General features: G+C 34.4%; 1 protein-coding gene across 1 annotated transcript in view; it reads left to right on the plus strand.

Annotated features, from left to right (window-relative positions):
* The window catches only part of Polr2A (RNA polymerase II subunit RpII215), a 31,149-nt gene extending 11,805 nt beyond the window's left edge, over positions 1-19,344 (plus strand). Inside the window, 18 exon segments of the mRNA XM_080175416.1 lie at positions 286-446; positions 810-896; positions 2,858-3,019; positions 3,448-3,561; positions 5,889-5,959; positions 6,279-6,423; positions 6,830-6,934; positions 8,199-8,289; positions 8,662-8,761; positions 9,147-9,290; positions 9,545-9,680; positions 10,026-10,159; positions 10,524-10,680; positions 16,114-16,230; positions 16,525-16,641; positions 16,959-17,185; positions 17,467-17,753; positions 17,993-19,344. Of these exon segments, the coding sequence (XP_080031542.1) occupies positions 286-446; positions 810-896; positions 2,858-3,019; positions 3,448-3,561; positions 5,889-5,959; positions 6,279-6,423; positions 6,830-6,934; positions 8,199-8,289; positions 8,662-8,761; positions 9,147-9,290; positions 9,545-9,680; positions 10,026-10,159; positions 10,524-10,680; positions 16,114-16,230; positions 16,525-16,641; positions 16,959-17,185; positions 17,467-17,753; positions 17,993-19,344 (3,707 nt within the window).
* Positions 19,345-21,956: the final 2,612 nt, after the last annotated feature.

Here is a 21,956-nt window from a genome sequence, read left to right on the forward strand (position 1 = left end):
TTCAACATTAGTACCGAAAGTTCTTGAAACCAACGAATAAGATAACGTTTTTATCAAACTTTGGATACCAATGTAATTTATAGTCCAATGTCTCTCACTTATTGACAATTCGTGATTAATCTTATCAAGCTCATCTTATGAATGTCATTCACCCCAGTCTAAACACAGTCTACAGTTTCTATCAGCGTGCGGAGACAATAGTACACCCACACACACTTTGGAAGGAACACTACTCTTTAAGTACATTAACTTATTGAATGCAATTCATGAAACTATCCCTTTAAGGTAACACATTGAGGCAGACTTTTGAGAACAAGGTGAACAGAATTTTGAACGACGCCAGAGACAAGACTGGTGGCTCCGCCAAGAGATCTCTCACAGAGTTCAACAACTTCAAAGTGATGGTGGTGGCCGGGTCCAAAGGATCTGATATTAACGTCTCTCAGGTATGTTTCTTTTATGTTGACTGGCTACGCCCTTGAAGGCCTTTAGGGGCAAACGGAAAAAGGTCTAGAGAGGGGGGAAGTCGACCCTCTGGTGGCGGTTTTTTTTTAAGGGGAGGTTAGGCTACCCTCCCCCCTCCCCAAAATAATTACAAATTTTCCCTGGACATATGAGAAGCTACATGAAATTATTTTTATATGAGCTCTACACTTCGTTATCTAACATTTAGCTCTCCAAATTACAAAATGAATTAATGAAAAAAATTTTTTAACGATCGGTAATTCTTTCATATCAGAAAAATGACAACTGTTCTTACTTCAATAATTGTGGAAAAGACGTTTGTTAATATTTTTTAATTGTTTTAGGTTATTGCTTGTGTGGGCCAACAGAACGTTGAGGGTAAAAGAATTCCGTTTGGCTTCAGAAAGAGAACTCTTCCCCATTTCATTAAGGCACGTTTAATTTTTTTTTTTTTTCAATGTGAAGTAGTGTACAATCATTTAGAACAGATTATATTCGTAAGTCGACGCGTACCAGGGACAGATTCAATTAAAACATTATTGGGCTTTAATCATTTACTTAAGTAATGTAACACTTATGTCCTTTCATAGAGGTACTTAAAAATTGCATAAATTGACGGATCACAATCAAAATAAGATGAGCTAGAAAGTAGCTTCATAATAATATGATATACTAATAACTAGGAAATACCACAATGAAATTAATTAGATTGTATAGGGTAAGGGGGGGGGGGAAGTTTCGGTAAGGGGATATTCTCGGTAATTTCGACCTACCTTCATTAAATGACCTTTTTCTCCATGTTCCTTTCAAATGACAGAAAAAAACATAAAAGCAAATTTGTTCCTTATTAAATTGCATACAAAAAAGTATAAAATGAATTTTTTGTGAGATGAATATTAAGGGTACTTATTGGGTCTCAAAGTCGGACGAAAAATTTTTTTTTCCCAAAAATTTTTTAGTAGGTGTGTAAAGATCGACCTACACAAAAATTGGTAAGACCTAGAGCTGATCTGAAAAACTTTTTGAACTAGAAATTGCCCGCTTTTTCCAAATCCGTTGAGAGCTTTAAAATCGGGTTAATATTTTTTTCAAAAATGACCAAAGTTGGCGCCGGGGGAAAAATCGGTAATTTCAAAAGAAATTAAAATTCAACTTTTAAGGTCATGTTTTCATGTTTTCTTTTGTCAAATCTATTATTCCATATGGACTTTTTAAGAATTAGGCCTAAAAATGAATAGAACAGATAAAAAACAAAAAAAAATTAATTTTATTTTTTGAATCAAAATTTTGCGAGGAAAAAATCAAAATTTCTGGTCCTTTAAAAAAAAAATATTTTTGACATAGGAGGAATAGTCCGATCTTTATGAATTTTTTTGTGGTTAATCCCAATCACCTATACTAATTATGATTTATTACGCTTGTTTGGTCGTTTGGCCTTTTTTCATCGATTTTTTTAAGGTTAAAATGTAGTCAAGATTTTTTGCAAAGATGACACTTTTGCTTCAAATTCAATATTTGAGGTCAATTTTTAATCAATTTTCATGTTTTTTGGGCTAAATCTATAGTTCAATGTGAGCTTTTTAAGGATCAGGCCTAAAAAGTAATAAAATACGTTTTTTTCTTATATTAATTTTAAGTTTAAAAAAAAAAAAATCGAAAATTCGCGTCTTTCAAAAAAATTCATTTTTAACATAGAAGGAATAGTCCGATCATTATGAAACTTTTTGTGGATAATCCCTATAACCTATACTAATTATGATTATTTATGTTCGACTGGCCGTTTGGCCGTTTTTCATCGATTTTTTTTAGGTTGAAAAAAATTACCGATATTTCCCCCGGTGGTGGGGAAATATTGGTAACTTTTTTGCGGTCAATTTCGGCCAACTTCTAAAAGTCCTAGGATAATGTCCTTTTAGGACCTGATAGTCCTTTCCGTAAGCTTTCTACTGGTCTTGGTTTCATTTGAAAATATTAATATTTACCCCATTTTTTTCAAAAAAACCGAAAAAAAACCGAAATTTCCCCCCCCTTACCCTAATGTTAAAATTACTGTTAATTGGTTTTAACATTTTTAAACTAGATATTTTTTTAATTAGTTAAAAATTCGCATCTATTATTTGTAATATTGATAATGAAACTAACTTCAATGATTTTTAATGGCGCAAAACTAATAGGTTCCTAACTTTTCTGTGGGTCGAAAATGAAATTATGGTAATGTGTGAATTAAAACATTCCAATGCGTAAATTTAGATTAAATGATCGTAGGTGGTAATTGTTGTGAGTTGATTTTATACAAGATATTTATTCGTAGATTAACACGTACGTACGTCACACATACCCTAGTAACAGAAAATTCGGGTAACAAAATATATAACATGTTATATTAACCTAGGACGATTACGGACCCGAGTCTCGTGGCTTCGTAGAGAATTCGTACCTTGCCGGCTTGACACCCAGTGAGTTCTATTTCCACGCCATGGGAGGAAGAGAAGGTCTTATTGATACTGCTGTCAAGACTGCTGAAACTGGTTATATCCAACGTAGGCTGATCAAGGTAACACCTTATTTTCATTGGCAAAACTTGAATTAATAAGAGGCTAATTTTATTTTATGAATGTCGTTTAGAGTTGTACATAAAATATTTATGTGACTATGTATTAGTATATATATATATATAGACATTCTTCTTCTTTAGTATGTGGGATATGCCATTTTCACCCAAAATATTAGTGGTGGGGAAGTTATAACGTCCCTGAAACCCCCCAAAAAAGTATTTTACAATCCTAATCCCCAGTAAATTTTATCCCCGTGGTAAACATTTTGGTAAAGAAATTTGGCACCATTGATATTATATATCCCTTTATAAAAACTTTTACATCTTTGACTTTACATTTATCAGTAGTGGGATGTCTATCACACCCAACTTCTGACTGTTAGTTCATGGTAAGAGCGGATAAATTTTACTAAACTGCATTACTTCAGGCTATGGAAGCCTGTATGGTGAACTATGACGGAACAGTGCGTAACTCTGTGGGTCAGCTTATCCAGTTCCGTTACGGAGAGGACGGTCTGGCCGGTGAACAAGTAGAATTCCAGGTATATTTTAATCATATATCCCTAGCCGTTATGAATACCCTAATATTTCAGGATTATCTGCGGATGACTAGATTTTTGTTGTGCCTATTTCAACGACCAAAAATTGTAGTTGCAATGGGGTAGTTGCACGAAGAGCATTTAAACTTGAATTTAGTGAACTGTATACCTATTTTTTTTCTGTTCAATAGTTTAAATTACATCTATAGGTCATATATCTGAAAGAATTTCAATTTTCTACCAGATAGTTTTTAAAATATCAAGACTTGAAAATCTTTTTTTTTGGATATATGCACCTTAAATGGCTGTCCTGTTTTCACAAAAACAACATGACCATTTTGGTGGTGCCAAATTGATTGCTAGATATTGTAATACAAAATCATAAATGTTAGATGGTATTCTTGTAACTTATGCAGGCAATTAAACTTATTGAATGTACTTCATGCAACTATCCCTTTATTTTGATTTTATTATGACGTACAAACATTCAAACAATTAATCCTAACAAATAGTTATGGAAAAGATGCACTTATATAATTCCTCTAAAATCTGCATATTTGATAAAATGTTCTTGAAAAGAAAATTACCTAATTGTACATTTCTTTAAAATTTATTGTAATAAATAATGCAATAAATAGTACAATTTTGTCCTTAAGAAGCAAAGCAACAAAAACTATTAAAGATTTTATTTTTTTTTTTATGAAAAGATGATTAAAATTTTGCCAAGTAATATTAATAAATTCAAAAAATAGCAAGATACAGTTTGATTTAGTTGTAGTTTTTGCCATTAAAACCTAAAGTAATTTTACTCCTTAACAGTACATTTATTCTTAAAATTCTTCGCTACTTAAAATTATTTAAGTACCTACACAAAATACCTTTTTATTCAAAAATCACGTTTATCAAAATTTATTGAATATTCATTTATATTATAATAATAAATATACATAATTTTTTTCATAAAAATATGGGATAAAGCAATAGGAAATAATATCGTAACACAATTTCTTAACTAATTGCCGTTTGACATTACATTTACTGAATGTGAATATATCTCAATTATTACCATATCCGATTTTTTATGGAAAGTAGTAAATTTTTTTGATTTTTCCGTTAAGATCTCTTTAACCACTTAATTGATTAGTTTTACATTTAGGGAAGCTCCACAAAGCTCACAGGATGGTTTTAGGCTATTTTTTCTTCTAAATTCTAATCTTTGGATCATAGGGTTAATGTCAACTTCCCCCCCTTTGCATAAAACGTCCGTAGATAATAGGGGCGAGGCTGTTTAAATATTGTTATCATGATGTTTGTACAGATTTGTTTTTTATTACTTTCTCTACTCTTCATCCCAGCAAGAATACAGAATTGTTTATATTAACTTCACTAGTAAGATACATAAATGAATACATGAGCATTGGATAGTATTACAAATTGTAATGTTATGTTTAATGGTCGTATTTTATAAAAAGAAAAAGGCAATTATGATAACATCCATAACAGTTAAGCTTTACAAATCAGAATACAAACTATAAATAGCATTATATATGTATCTGGCCCTTTTAATAAAAAAAACCTATTAGGAAAGTCCCAAATTGTGTAAAGCATCAAAGTATATTTAAAACAAGTATTAATTCACAGTAATCCATTCCAGTATCTAACTGTACAAGTATTTATGATAAAACGTGAATATTTTCAATATGCTTACATAACAAAAGTTTATGATACTGTTGCGGAAAAATTGCTTAAATTGAAAAGGAGGATAAATTATTAGGAATAGTCAGAAATCAAAGGATTTTAAATGATCGGTTCTTTTATTATGTCTAGCAGTTGCTCACTTCATAATTTCTCGGGGGGAAGGGTACCACTACCAACCACCCAAATAACAAGGGGGGGGGGGGGAGTTCTGACACATATCATATGCGTAAACAGTGAGTATAGGCTTTATCTTTGGACTGAGAGGATAGGTTATTGGATAAAATCATTCTTATATGATGAATTTCCCCCAGATTTAAGATTTTTTGGATAGGCCTCCAGGTGGTCCCTTATCAGTTAAGCGGTTAGAAAGATACTTCGCGTTAGATGCACACATAGAGAGACATTTTTTATGTTTTAAGGATAGGTTCGTCTGAATATTGAGCTGATATATTGTTATTTTAAGCTTGTTGGGACAGTTTTAACATAGGTAGCCTGCTTGGTCATAAAATATTTTTTAAAAGTAAGGCTGTCTTTAATTCGCCTTTGACGGAACTTTCAGAGCTTTGTCAACTAAAATCATGTCATATTGATTTATTGGAAATTATATAAAATAAAGACATATTTTTGTTTAGGCTATCAAGACAATTACTATGTCCAACACAGCTTTTGAATCTAAATACAAGTTTGATCCTACCAATGAAAGGTAATTTTCTAATTTTCACTGTCTCGTTGTTTTCTTACTTTAAATTCCTATAATGTTTTTTCTTCTTGTTCTTCATTTCTTTATCTGGCTTTTTCTTATACTATATCTTTATTTTACTTCCGTAAACATTCTTCCTTTTTATTATTTCTTATTTCTCTTCTTCCTTTCTTTTTCTTTTATTTTTATCCTTTGTTTCCCAATATATAAAATATCTTTATGTTAATTGTCATTTTAACTGATTTGCTTTTTTTTCCTAAAAACTTTCAAGCTTTGTAAGTGTAAGTACACCATTCAAATTGACATACTTGTCCTTGTTTAGATATGTGAGGCGCATGTTTACCGACGAGGTGTTAAGAGACATGGTGGGCAATACCGAGGTTATGTCAGAGATTGAGAGGGAGTGGGAACAACTCCTGAAGGACAGAGCCTGCCTCAGACAGATTTTCCCCAAGGGCGGCAGCAAGGTAGGATTATCTCTCCCCCCCCCCCCCCCCCACATTCATTCAAATTCTATTTATCTTTATCTACGTCTTTGGTTTTTAATAGAAATATGCGGCTGATTTTCTTCAGAAACTCTAATACATACTCACTTAGTCCGTCGGTCGGTCTGTAATGCTTAATTTTTTTCTATGTTCGACATTTATTTTTACATTTACTATTGAAATAACCTATCTTCTACACCCAAAATTTCATATAGTGGAACCAATCACTTCAGTTTGAAGCTTTTCATGAAAGAGGACCATCCACGAACAAGATCACGTGATTCTAAGTACATTCCAGCATTGATCCTGAGTATTTTCTTTCAGAATATAATTCATCAAATTGTACGAAATTTAATTTGCAATTATAGAGTTAATATTTTATATTTAGGTTGTATTGCCCTGCAACATGGAGCGAATGATTTGGAATGCCCAAAAGATTTTCCACATCAACAAAAGAGATCCCGTCAACCTTAATCCCATCAAGATTATTACGGTAAGCCTGCAGCGTTATCCTTTGAGGTCTTGGGTTCCAGTCTAGATCACACCACGTCACACTAGAGACATTAATTAAAATTGTTTCAAATGCTGCTGTCTTATACACGTGGCATTAAAAGAAAGAGTGGGGAAATGTCTTAGTACATAATTAGGGATATTATTATTAGACTAAAATTTCAGTGATTTTTAGGGGAGATTATTTTTTCACCTAATCATTAATGTTTGTTTTCAGGGTGTGAGAGAGTTGTTAAAGAAATGTATTATCATGGTTGTTTTCAGGGTGTGAGAGAGTTGTTAAAGAAATGTATTATCATGGTTGTTTTCAGGGTGTGAGAGAGTTGTTAAAGAAATGTATTATCATGGTTGTTTTCAGGGTTAAGAGAGTTGTTAAAGAAATGTATTATCATGGTTGTTTTCAGGGTTAAGAGAGTTGTTAAAGAAATGTATTATCATGGTTGTTTTCAGAGTGTGAGAGAGTTGTTAAAGAAATGTATTATTATGGTTGTGTTCAGGGTGTGAGAGAGTTGTTAAAGAAATGTAGGTACTTGCTTACATGTGGTAGACTGGAGCACCGAAACCCCCCCCCCCCCCCGCTTAGTTTTGACAAAAATCAAAAATAAGGGGGGGGTAGTTTTTTAATGTCTGGAAAACGGCAAGGAGGAAAAGTGCTCAGCAAGGCAAAGACTTAACCCCCCCCTTAACTTTGAAGAAAATCAAAAATAAGGGGGGGGTAGTTTTTTCACTGTACAACACGCCAGAAAGTTGAGTTAGGTAAATCAAGAAAATTCAGTATACCAGAGGGGAAACCTTATTACAGGGATATTCATGTTTTGGGGCATAATTTCCTTATTTATTGACTGATTTTAGTAATTGGTGTATCCCTGAACAGAAAATAAGGAGGAGGGGGGCCAGTAAAAGGTTTTAATTTTGCGCAAAATTTACTTGATTTACCTCACTCAACTTTCTGGCGTGTTGTACAGTGAAAAAAATACCCTCCCCTTATTTTTGATTTTCTTCAAAAATAAGGGGGGGGTTAAAAACTACCCCCCCCCCCTTATTTTTGATTTTTGTCAAAACTAAGCGGGGGGTTAAAAAACTACCCCCCCCCCCTTATTTTTGATTTTTGTCAAAACTAAGCGGGGGGGGGGGGGGTTTCGGTGCTCCGGTCTTCACATGTAAGCAAGCACCGAAATGTATTATTATGGTTGTTTTCAGGGTGTAAAAGAGTTGATAAAGAGTTATATTATTATTGTTGTTTTCAGGGTGTGAGAGAGTTGTTAAAGAAATGTATTATCGTGGTTGGAGAGGACAGACTCAGTTTACAAGCCAATGACAACGCCACAATTCTCTTCCAGGAATTTAAACTCAAATTATTGTACAAAATGGGATAACAAATGAACTGCCACCGTAAACAAAAGCCAAGATTAGAAAAAAAGTCAGAAAAAAATAATAGTATGCCTTAAAATTGTGTTAAATTGCACGATTTAGCACAAATACATAGCCATGCCTTTTTAACACTGGTATTTCCACAGTTTAAAAACAAAGAGATACAATCTATGATATATTTATAAGGGGTTTCTCAACTTACCATGTTTAACCTTGTCGCAACAGGAACCTATATACAATGTTTGAAAGTAACTGGCCTCTTAACTGCAAAAAGCTTAACACAAAATTGGCCACGCCTTGCATGCATAATTGCAATAAATAATTTGAGTATAAATTGCTAGTGTTTGATCCGTTCAACGCTGTGTACTAAAATGGTCGCAGAAACACACAAACTTTCAGAGGAAGCATTTGACTGGCTCCTTGGTGAAATTGAGGCCAGGTGAACCACAGATTATGATTTTAAAAGTTAGCCCCTCCACCCTCAGATTGAGAGTATTTTTTTAATATTATAATATCACTGTCCCATTCCTTAAAATGAAAGAAGTTATAATGATTCAGTGGATTTGTTTTCTGTTAGTTTAAAACATATCACTGAAACGATAAGAGCAAATTTTAAGAAATCTCTAAAAATCCTACTTTAACTTAAAAAGGAATTTAAAAAAAAGATAACTTAAAATTGCTCCCATAAGTGTGAGTTTAATGTAATAATAAAAAAATATCAGTACCTCAAACTTTTCTATTACATGTTAAGTAGGTCATTAAAGTCTTGAAGCAAAGAAATGGGTTTGTTACCCGTTGCTTTAACTCTTATGCAAATATTGCAGGTTTAACCAGGCCATGGTAGCTCCTGGAGAGATGGTTGGTGCTCTGGCCGCCCAGTCCATTGGTGAGCCCGCCACTCAGATGACACTGAATACTTTCCATTTTGCTGGTGTATCATCAAAGAACGTAACATTGGGTGTACCCAGGTATGGTTCTTAATTCATTTCATATTTTTGGTTTAATTAGGTATTTAGAATTTTTGTGAACTTTTTAGACGTTTTTTTGTAAACTTTGATAAACTATTTTTTTTTCTAAATTTGACATTATTTGTAAGGCATTGAAGACATCTTTATTAACTATGTATACAGTCGTTTATTTTTTGTAAACTTAAACTTTTTCAGGAAAACTAAAATTTCTGTTTAGCTGAATAATGATTTATTATAAAAAAAAACTTCTCTAGGTTGAAGGAGATTATTAATATCTCTAAGAAGCCCAAGGCTCCCTCCTTAACCGTGTTCCTTACTGGTGCAGCGGCCAGGGACGTTGAGAAGGCCAAGAATGTCATGTGTAGGCTCGAACACACCACCCTCAAGAAGGTAATCTTATTAAAGTTTTAATAGCTTACTCTTAGCAAATATAAAGATGAGTTATATACTAAAATATGTTATTTTATTTGATTAAAGTGAAATAATCTTGGTATTATGAATGGATGTAATATATAATTATAATATGCATGGATTTAATGGCGGTTAAAAAATTGTCGTCAATTTAGGTTGCCAGTTCCCCTGTCATTTTTTGGTCACTTCGTTCATTAAGTATGAGGGAGGGGGAAATCGTAATTTTCGCCCGCTGCGTGTTTCTTTTTATTAGGAAACATAAAGGGCTGGTGTAAGACCTATTTGATAATATATTTATTATTACACGAGATTGTTTTTATTAAGGTGACGGCTAACACAGCTATCTACTACGACCCCGACCCTCAGAACACCGTAATCGCTGAGGACCAAGAGTTTGTCAACGTGTATTACGAGATGCCGGATTTCGATCCCACCAGGATTTCACCTTGGCTTCTTAGGTTTGTTCATGTTTTTCTGCTATCTTAATTATTTCTCTGTCTAAATCAGAAAAAGACGTTAAACAATTCTGTTTACTTTAGCTATGTTGTAATAATAATAAGAATTAAAGGGGGAGAATACCTTGTCCCAAAACAGGCCAATGTTTACATATTAAGATAACTTCTATACTACACAGAGGTACCTATAAGCTAAATTTTTCTAACATAAAATATTTTTTTTAAAAAAAAGATTTCACTTATGTGGAATCTGAATTTTTTTAATCCAAAGGTTGGTCTAATTTTACTTTTTCTTCATTCAAACAAAGCCAGGTTTGGCCTTTTTAAATTAAAGAATATTCCCAAACTTATTTATGTTTAATTTAAGGATTGAGTTGGACCGTAAGAGAATGACAGATAAAAAGTTAACTATGGAGCATATTTCTGAGAAGATTAATGCTGGTTTTGGTGATGATCTCAACTGTATATTCAACGATGATAACGCTGAGAAACTAGTCCTGCGTATCAGAATTATGAACAGCGAGGTAATATGAATATCCTTATATAAAAGTGGCTGATCCGATGTGGTTCTCCTTTTCAGTAAAGCTTCTTATATCCAGATCCAGGGAAGGGTTAAACCCATTTGAAGATTAGAGTACCTTCGAATAGAAATAGCCCCTATAAAATTTTTCCTTCTCCAAAACATTTTTGTACTTAATTTGTTCCCCTGCATCAAATGCCCCCATTGGCGAAGCCGCTAGAAATTTAAGTTTATTGAGAAACCATCAATTTTAATCCAATAAAAAACTTTTTTTTTCAAATTTGACAAAAACACGGGTCGTATTTTTTTTGCAAAATTAAGGAATTTTTGCATATTGAAAGTTTAATTAAGAAAGTAAGGTACATATAGTTGTACTTATATACCTAATTTTTTTTTTTTTTTTAATTTAATAAGGACAGGTATTGTTCAAGATTTGCGTAGCAACATCAAATAGTAGGACGAATACCTTAATTATTAGGTAGTTTTGCTACATTGGAGGGGCTTTCATGATTATTTTATAACACTTACACTCAAACTAAAGTTCGGACATAAGGGTAAGGGAAATAATGTAAGAGATTTCATCAAAGAAATGGGGAATAGTGTTGAATTCACCACACAATACACAATATACAATATACACAGGGCGACCACTGCATACTATATATACTATTTATACTATATAGGATGAATGTGGATACTATATCATACTATATGACAAAAATTTACTATATATACTATATAATATTACCTTTTTTTGACCAAAATTTACTATATATACTATATGATATTACATTTATATAACAAAAAACGAATATTGTCAGTTTTGAGACAACGCCTCTTAAGGTGCGTTTTGTCTTATATTTTCACTGTAGGTTTTTCCTATTTCTAGCCCCTGAGGGGCAATCATTAACCTTTATCTAACCTAACCTTCAATAACCTATCAAAAGTTAACTGTGATAGTACAAAAATACATTAAGCTCTACAGGTAAAAGATTAAAATTTCTTATTTGAATAGTTAGAGTTCAGAATATGCATCTATTTAGATTATATTAAAATATCTGAAGGACAAATTAAAATCGGCCTTCAAGTTAAGGTCCTGTAGGTCTCCAAGTCTTCTCTGGACAGACTCCACATGGAGGCCTGCAGCACCTGAACCTGGAGAGCAATTGTATTTTTTCTTCAGATATGTAAAATTGTAAATAACATCTAAAAAGATGTTTATAAGAAATTTTGATTTTTACCTTACCAGAGTCCACTTGGAGGCCTGCAGCACCTTAACCTGGAGCTCAATTGTCATTTTTTCTTTAATTACATAAATAACATCTAAAACTAAGCCTATGTTGTTTAATAAACTTACCTTTAACTTCATAAATAAAAAATTTTGATTTTATACCTGTCCAGAGTCTACCTGGAGGGCAAGAACGTCCAAGGTGGGGGAATAAAGTGGTGATTACCCCCCCACCCCCCAAACGAATTTGGGGGTGCTGGCACCCCCAAAATTTTTTCCATTTTATTCCCCCACATATAAAAATTACCCAGAATAAATAATCCCTAAAAAGTTCTGGCGCGCTTCGCGCGCTTTTTTACTTCCACTTTCAAAATTTTTTACCACTGCCCAAAATCGAAAGACTGTTCCACCAGATAAAAACAGTTCTTAATCATGATAAAGATTAAAAACACGTGTTATAGTTTGCAATGGCCAACAATTAAACAATGCAATGGGTGTGTCCTATCAATGCCTTTTTAAAGAAGTAACATTTTCCCAATTATTAAGAAAAAAATGTTTAAATCAAAAATGATTGTCTACCTTCCATAAAATAGATCAATCAAACATTTCAATAATTATCAAAATATCAAATACCCTCTTCAAAACTAGTTAAAAAAACCTTACCAGGACATATTTGAAGCTACACTTTAAAGGAGAATCATATTGGTTCATCAGTTAGCAACGCTTGTGGGTTGATTATTTTGTTTTCATGTATAGGAATGAAATTGTTTTTAGTACTTTATTATTAGTTAGGTACTTATTTACATTATTAAATTATCCCCCCCCAAAAAAAAAAAATTAAGCTTGGACGCCTCTGTTGGAGGCCAATTTTTTTCCTTCAAATATATAAATAACATCCAAATATATGCTCATTTTTTTTAACAAATAAACCATTAACTGCTCAAATAAGAAGTTTGATTTTTACCTGTACAGAGTCCACCTGGGGGTCTGCAGCACATGAACCTGTAGGCTAAATGTCATTGTTTCTTCAAATATTTAAAAAAAATACCCAAAAAGATGCATAATTTGTTTAAAAAATTGACCTCTAACTCTTGAAACAAGAAATTTGAATTTTACCTGTCCAGAGTGGACCTGGAGGCCTGCAGGACCAGAACTTGAATGTCGATTTTAATTTTTCTTCATTAATGTTAATAACATCCACAAAGATGCATTTTCTGCTTTATAAGTTGACCTCTTACTCTTCAAATAAAAAAATTATTTATAACCTGTCCAGAGTGGACCTGGAGGCCTTCAAGACCAGAACTCTGAGGCCTATTTAAAGGGGGGGGGCGAAAGTGACACTTTTTGAAACCAAAACTAAAAGTCAAAGGAACTCAACTAAAAAAAGAGTTACAGGTCTGACATTTTGCATGGCAGTTGCTTTATAGGGGAACAATATGGAACTGTGAAGAAACGGCGGCGCAACCGCCGAAAACCGCCGTTTCCCGCCGTAATTTTTGTTGCCTTTTCTCGGCGGTTTTCGGCGGTTGCGCCGCCGTTTCTTCACAGTTCCATATTGTTCCCCTATAAAGCAACTGCCATGCAAAATGTCAGACCTGTAACCCTTTTTTTAGTTGAGTTCCTTTGTTGACTCTTAGTTTTGGTTTCAAAAAGTGTCACTTTCGCCCCCCCCCTTTTTTCTTCAGATATGTTAATAACATCCAAAAAGATGATTATTCTGTTTTATAAGTTGATCTCTAACTCTTCAAACAGAAATTTGAATTTTTTTTTACTTGTCTAGAAACCACCTTCCAGCTAGCCTGCAGCACCTGAACCTGGAGACCTATCCAAAAATGATTAAATATACGTGAAATACTACCCAAAAGTAAACTTTTATCCCATATAACCTATAGTCTCACATTAATACCTAGCCTAATAATCACAGAGTGAGCGAAAGTGGCAAAACTCTTCCCCCCCCCCCCCTTATATGTTAAATTGCTTTGGTAACAACTTTGCTTTGAGTTATTATTGATGATGTATATACTATGTATTACTAAATAATTCAAAGTACGATACTATATCATACTATATGAGTAAAAAAAAATATACTATATATACTATATGAATAAAAAAAAATATACTATAAAAATACTATATTTTTTTGGTTTTGGAGTGGTCGCCCTGTATACAACTTTATAATTGAATGATTGGCATAATGCCCTACTTGTAATGTTATTAGAGTAGCATCGCTTAAAATAAAACATTGATAAAAATGCATTAGGAACCTCGTCATTTGATTTAAACAAAAAAAAATGTTTTTCTCGTATTCATTCGAGTCCGGTGGATAGGAACCGGTTCTCATCCATATGAAAAAACTATGTCTAGCATCGTATTATATCCAGCTTTCTACGATTATAAAAATGTACAATTATAAGATTAAAACTAGTTTTTTTAGCCCCGAGAAAAGCTGTTTGTAATACAATGCGAGAAATAACTATTATATAACTTTTTAATAGGCCAAATATGATCCTACTCTATCCACAGAACTATTAAGAAACTTTTATTATATTAAAAGAACATTTTCAATTATTTTATTGATATTTTTGCAAACTTTTGTAACAAAAGGGTTTTCATAGAAAATTTAAGTTTATTTTTATATAACTGTTTTACACCGAACAATGGTTTTGAATATCACAGGATATTTATGTAGGTTCATGCTTTCAGTTTTAATTTCTTAAGACTATAGGTACCTTTCTGAAATCAAATGAATAAATTGCTTTTAATGAAATTTTTTCTACTGATAAATTTGCAGTATGATAATTAAACAGCCCCCAACCCCCCAAATTTGGCTTAGACAATAAATATAAATTTTGAAAAGAACAATAGAAAAATAGCTATTTACACTGGTTTGTTTTTAAGCTATTGTATCCCTTTAATGTTGCATAATGTTTTACTGTATAAAAGGATGGGGACAAGGGGGGGGAAGTTCTGACACATTTGCGTAAACGGTGAGTATAGGCTTTATCTTTGGACTGAGAGGATAGGTTATTAGGGATAAAATCATTCTTATATGATGAATTTCCCCCAGATTTCAGATTTTTTGGATAGGCCTCCAGGTTCCGGAGCTCCAGGCCTCCAGGTGGTCTCTGTACAGGTAAAAATGAAAAAAAAAAATTTCTTTTAAAGTTAAAAATCAACTTATAAAACAAAATATGCATATTTTTTCTTCAAATATGTGAATAATATTAAAAAAGATGCATATTTTGTTTTATAAGTTGACCTGTAACTTAAAAAAAAAAAAATTTTTTTTTTCAATTTTACCTGTACAGAGACCACCTGGAGGCCTGGAGCTCCGGAACCTGGAGGCCTATCCAAAAAATCTTAAATCTGGGGGAAATTCATCATATAAGAATGATTTTATCCCTAATAACCTATCCTCTCAGTCCAAAGATAAAGCCTATACTCACCGTTTACGCAAAAGTGTCAGAACTTCCCCCCCCCTTATCACAAATATAAGGGGGGGCTTTTAATGCAACCATCTCGTAATCAGTGAGCAAATGGCACTTAGAATTCGAATTTCCATCTATAATTTTGCATGAGTAATCCTTGGTAGATCTATTTTCCCTAAATCGAACAAAAAAATTGGAAAAGTAACGGCTAACAGCTGGCGGCTCATCTGTTTTGACATTTGTTTGATATCTATATTGCAAATTAGTCACGAAACCTCTCTCAACATAATACTCTTTTCTACTCCAAAACGCTATCAAACGGTTATAGACGGTAGCTGTTGGTACTAGAAGTTTTAAAATTGTTATTGCTATCATTTAACATGAATTAAACCAAAAATATGTTTTAAAAAGTTGATTCCTACGTAATTGATGATGGATTTACCCTGAAAATAGGCAAAAAACGGCTGAATGGCTGAGCCGCTAGGCGTTACTTTTCCAACTTTTTGTTCGATTTAGGGAAAATAGACCTACCAAGGATTATTCATGCAAAAGTTCAGATCGAAATTCGAATTCTAAGTGTCATTTGCTCACTGATTACGAGATGGTTGCATTAAACCCCCCCCCCCTTTGTATTACTCAATATTATAGACTAGTAGGATCTAATCTTATATGTGGTTAAGGAGGTGGATGGGGGTGTCGTTATTTAAGCCAGCTTCGAGCATCACTTTATCAGAGTACATGGTGGTGCAACATCCAAGTAATAATATATCTATTTGTCCAGGATGGAGGCAAGGACGATGACGAGGCAGATAAAATGGAAGACGACATGTTCCTCAGATGTATTGAGGCAAACATGTTGAGTGATCTTACACTACAAGGATTGGAGGCTATTGCTAAGGTATGATATTTTGCTTTTTTTTTGCTTAATTCTATTAACTAAGAGATCAGTTTTATCCTTAGGCTCTTTAATTAAAAACATTATAAACCAGGGAGGGAACATTGAACTCTAATTGCACTGGTACCCAAAGTTTTATAAACACGTTCTCTCATTTGTATACTTAGAATTTTCAATAATGATTCATAATTTTTTATACATTAATTTCCTTCTAGTGAATGAAAACATTGTTTATTATCATTGAGGCATAGTCTTATCACTTGAGATGCCTGGTGTTTAGATCAAATATCTTTTAAGGTATACATGCATATGCCTAACAACGACGAAAAGAAGCGTATTGTGCTCACCGAGAATGGAGAGTTCAAAGCTATTGGAGAGTGGTTGCTGGAGACTGACGGTACTGCTCTAATGAAGGTATGCTCTATTGATAGATCAAATTTTGGTTTTGGCCGATTGATGAAATGTGATTTTTTAGATACAACACTGTTTTGTAGCGGCTCTTTTCCGTTTGGGAAGTTGTATTTGAAGCTTTTTTGTCTATTAGTGAGAACTCTAATACATATTAGCGGCTGAACCACTAGAATCTAGGGATTTTGTACCCAAATGTATAAGAAGAGGACAAAATATAGCCTAAAAGCATCCCACAGATTAAATCTATAAAAAAACATCCCTACTAAAGTACTTTTTTATATAATAGGATACTGTAAACTAAAAATATTTTTTTTCTTCAGGTTTTGGCTGAGAGAGATGTTGACCCCGTGCGTACCTGCTCCAACGATATCTGCGAAATTTTCACAGCCCTCGGTATCGAAGCTGTCAGAAAGAGCGTAGAGAAGGAGATTGCCTTTGTGCTGAACTTCTACGGTCTGTACGTCAACTACAGACACTTGAGCTTGTTGTGTGACGTCATGACTGCCAAGGGTCATCTTATGGCCATCACCCGTCACGGTATTAACAGGTAAATTTGTCTATTTACTCATTCAAATTCTATATAATAGTAACCGCTGAACCTGTATGGTTCTCCTTTACCGTGAAGTTTCGTTTAGGGTGGACCAGGGAAGGTTTGTAACTATTTGTACAAGCTCCGAATAGAATTGAAAAATACTCTCCTACTCCTTAGATAAAAAAATTTATCGTTCAACCTACTCTTTAAAGTTCTCTAGAGGCCTCAATTGTATAACTATTTGCAAATAGCTGGTCATATTTAATAAATTGTGATTTTACTATTTTTGTGTCTAGGCAAGACACCGGAGCTTTGATGAGATGTTCCTTCGAGGAGACTGTGGACGTGCTCATGGAGGCCGCCTCACACGCAGAGGTCGATCCCATGAGGGGCGTGTCAGAAAACATTATTCTGGGTCAGTTGCCGCGCATGGGCACCGCCTGCTTCGACCTGCTGCTAGACGCTGAGAAGTGTAAGCTGGGTATAGAGATTCCTATGAATATGGGGGCTGGCGGCATGATGGGTGGTGGTGGCATGTTCTTTGGATCAGTGGCCTCCCCCAGTGGAGCTGGCATGACTCCAGGTGGGTTTCATCATCATAATCACAACTTTTCTTTTAGAGAAGGTTTATTTTGGTATCATTCGGCGAGAAATGTTGTTGAGTTTTATTTTCTTATATTTAGAAATGTACATATTTATTTTCATTCAAAATGCAAAGAAGTTTTTGTTACAACCCCAAATTTTTTTAGGCAAGAAAAAGTACCTGCAATGTTAATAAATTTGTCTTTAAAATTCTGAGTTACCTTATATGTAAATTTTTAGGTATGACCCCATGGGGTGATGGTGCGACACCTGCCTACGGCGGGAGCGTTTGGAGTCCCAACATGGGCAGCGGCATGACACCAGGCGGACCAGGATTCTCGCCAAGTGCATCCAGTGATGCCAGCGGTATGTCACCTGCCGGCTTTTCACCTGCCTGGTCACCACAACCTGGTAGTCCCGGCAGCCCCGCCATGTCGCCTTACAATCCGTCCCCAGCTCATGGCGATGCCTCTCCAGGTTATTCTCCTTCATCGCCTACATATGCTCCCATATCTCCGAGCATGCCGTCGCCCAGTTCACCAAGTTATTCGCCTACCAGCCCGGCCTATGGTCACAGCCCCACTTCGCCTCAGTATTCGCCGACATCCCCGAGCTACTCGCCTACATCGCCCAGCTATTCACCAACCTCCCCTGGTTATTCTCCAACATCACCCAGTTATTCTCCAACAAGTCCATCCTACTCCCCTACAAGCCCCTCATACTCCCCGACATCTCCAAGCTATTCTCCAACATCTCCGAGCTACTCTCCCACAAGCCCCTCATATTCTCCTACATCTCCCAGCTACTCCCCCACTTCTCCCTCATATTCCCCAACAAGCCCCTCCTACTCTCCCACTTCTCCTTCTTACTCCCCAACCTCTCCCTCTTACTCTCCAACCTCCCCATCCTACTCCCCAACAAGCCCTTCCTACTCCCCTACATCCCCGAGCTACTCCCCAACATCACCAAGTTATTCTCCTACTTCACCTTCCTATTCTCCCTCCTCTCCCAAATACTCCCCCTCCTCCCCCAAATATTCTCCAACATCACCTTCCTACTCTCCCACAAGCCCCTCATACTCTCCTACGTCCCCCTCCTATTCTCCAACATCTCCATCATACTCCCCCACCTCCCCAAGCTATTCCCCATCATCTCCACAATATTCTCCCTCCTCCCCAAAATATTCCCCAACCTCCCCCTCATATTCTCCAACCAGTCCATCATACTCTCCAACATCTCCCTCTTACCCTGCTACATCTCCCTCCTACTCGCCCACATCTCCCAAATATTCACCCAGCTCTCCAAAATATTCCCCGACTTCACCGCAATACAGCCCAACCTCACCGCAGTACTCACCAACCTCACCGCAGTACTCGCCAAGCTCCCCGCAATATTCTCCGACGTCACCGAGCTACTCCCCGGCGTCACCAACGTATTCTCCCGCATCTCCCTCCTACTCTCCAACTTCTCCATCATATGAATCTGATGAAGACAAGAAAAATGTCAAGAAATCCAAAAAGAAGTAAAAAGAAAAAATCATTTCAAGCTGCAGAAATTCACTGCTGCAAATTACCATATTTTTTCAGTACTAATATATCATACAGTTCTTTTGTAAATGTATTTATAAAAATCATAATTGAATGGAATATTTTTTCATAACTTTGTACTGTTTTCTTAAATCTATGTTAAAATTATAGCAAAGAAAACTTTTTTAGAGAAATTAATGTTGATTAAAATACTTTTTTACTCGGTTGAATTTCACATCGATAAGCTCAAAAAATCTGAATTTTAGTTTGTACCTTGTGATTTGAAAGTTTTAAATTTAAATCTTTATTTAAAACATTTTCAAAATAATTTTTGAATCAAGCCTCATAATTATCTTACCTAGAGAATTTGTTAATTTATGAAATCATGTATTTTCTGGTATTAATGTATTTATTAACAATACGTTACTTTAAAGCATTTGAAAATCTAATAAAAAATAAATAAAAACACAAAAGCCAACAAAACAAACACTTTATTTATTTACAATAAAAGTAATTCTAGTATAAATTTTTTTTGTTCATTTTATTTTTAAAATTCAGATACATACCTACCTATGTAAGTTAAAATTTTGGAAATTTTTGATAACCATTTGATTTTTCATTGATATTAATTTCCAATTTTTTCTTAAAATAATGTAATAGAGGAATATTGTAAGTAATGTAATTTTTTCTTCAATAAACCCTCAAAAGCATTTTCATATTTATTTTGTGATAATAGATCGAGGATAAAAGTTATCAAAGGAGCGCAGCTAGAGAGTTTAACAAATTGTAGTGACCTGTTCCATTCCTTTGCTATTTTAGCAGATTCTCATCACATCAAATTTATTTTCGGCTTAAATTATTAGAATGGTTATTTCTCGTATTCATTCGAATCCGGTGGATAGGAACCGGCTCTCATCCCTGCGAAAAAACTATGCCTAGCATCGTATTATATCCAGCTTTCTACGAATATAAAAATGTACGATCATAAGGTTAAAACCAGTTTGGGCACTTCGGGGCTAAAAAAAAACTGGTTTAAATTTTACAATTGTACATTCTATATCTGCGGAAAGCTGTTTATAATACGATGCGAGAAATAACTATTATCGCATACAAAGCTTTTCGCGGATATTAAAATGTAAAATAAAATAATATTTGGGGGGGCAAATGGAGAGGTCGTCAATTTTACGATGTATTGCCCCCCAACGACAGCTGTAACGTATAGGTTTCGTGATTTTCCCAGAATTAATTTCGTTATTATAAACCGCTACCCACCCCCCTTGAAAAATAAGGTTGGTTGATACCAACGACGAATTAATTCCAAAAAATCACGATACCCTTACGTGATTTCAGCTGTCGTTGGGTGACAACTTAGTAAAATTTACGACCTTTTTATCTGTCCCCAAGAGGTTTTATCAAACTAATATTTCGTGTTTTATATTTTAAAGAAAATTAAAAAAAAAAATTGGGGGGGGTATTTTCATTTTTGGGGGGTTAGGGGTGTCCCACCCCTCAAGAAAATAGTTATAAACCTTCCCAGGACGTATGAGAAGCTACCCTGTAAAGGAGAACCCGATAGGTTTAGCGGTCAGAGAGATCTTTCGCTACAAACAAACAAACAAACATCGTTCTAATCTTCTATAATACAAAGTAGTAATTAAATAACGGGGTTAGATTTGTGTTTGTCCGTTGTCCGTTGTTCGGCACCACGGGGCTAAAAAAAACTAGTTTTAATCTTATAATTGTACATTCTATATCCGCGGAAAGCCGTTTATAATACGATACGAGAAATAACTATTATTCATTTTTCTCCCTAATTCTCTGACTATATCTTCCCCTCTCTCGCACTCTCTCTCTCGGGAAATAGGAAATAAGAGAGATAAAAGGACATATTGAAAGTTAAGAGTATCTAAGGAGTGAGAGAGAAAAATATTTAGTCCGTTAGTTTTCATTTGATAGTCTCACTCAGAGGCTAAATTACCTTGCAAATGTTGTGTAAAATTAATAGGATGAATATATGTGTGTTTCTAGCAATATTTTTTTGGGGCGGGGGTGCAATTTACATAAATCTTTCTATTAGTTGTTTAATTAATAAAACAGGGTTTTCCTTTTGTAAATATGTTATTGAAGCAATTTTATTTAATTTCTTTAAAATTCCGAAATAAACAAGAAAGTTAAAATAATCTGAAATAGCTAAGATCCATTAATGTACAGGTAGCGCCCGGTCAGGGAAAATACGTGGGAAATATTTTTTTCGCGAATTTATGTGTACTGTGCGTAAAAGCCGTACATTATTCAGAGTTATAAGTAGGACTTCTTTTGCCGGTTACTTAAGGATAGACAAGCCGCATTTGAAAATTTGTGTAAAATTAATTTATAATGCCAAATTTTCTAGGCAATTTTTGAGTTTCCTTAGCCTTACTTAGATACATAAGATATAGGAAAACCTATTTATCCTATGAAATATTTTGTCAATTTTAATCAAATTAGTATTACTTTTTTTCAGAATACCAAGTAAGCATAATTAGAAATACTAGATCAAAATTGTGATTTTCGAACAAAAAAATCCGTGAATTTTTACTCCTATTTGTTTGACCGAGCGATCGAGGGCGTAAACAGCAATGTCTGTTGACAACGAGACCCTGGAGGTGGCAGTGTACCCCCCACCACCATCTACATGC

Source organism: Acartia tonsa, chromosome 10 (assembly GCF_053477335.1).
Source record: "Acartia tonsa isolate MP-2025a chromosome 10, ASM5347733v1, whole genome shotgun sequence".
Lineage (NCBI taxonomy): Eukaryota > Metazoa > Arthropoda > Copepoda > Calanoida > Acartiidae > Acartia > Acartia tonsa.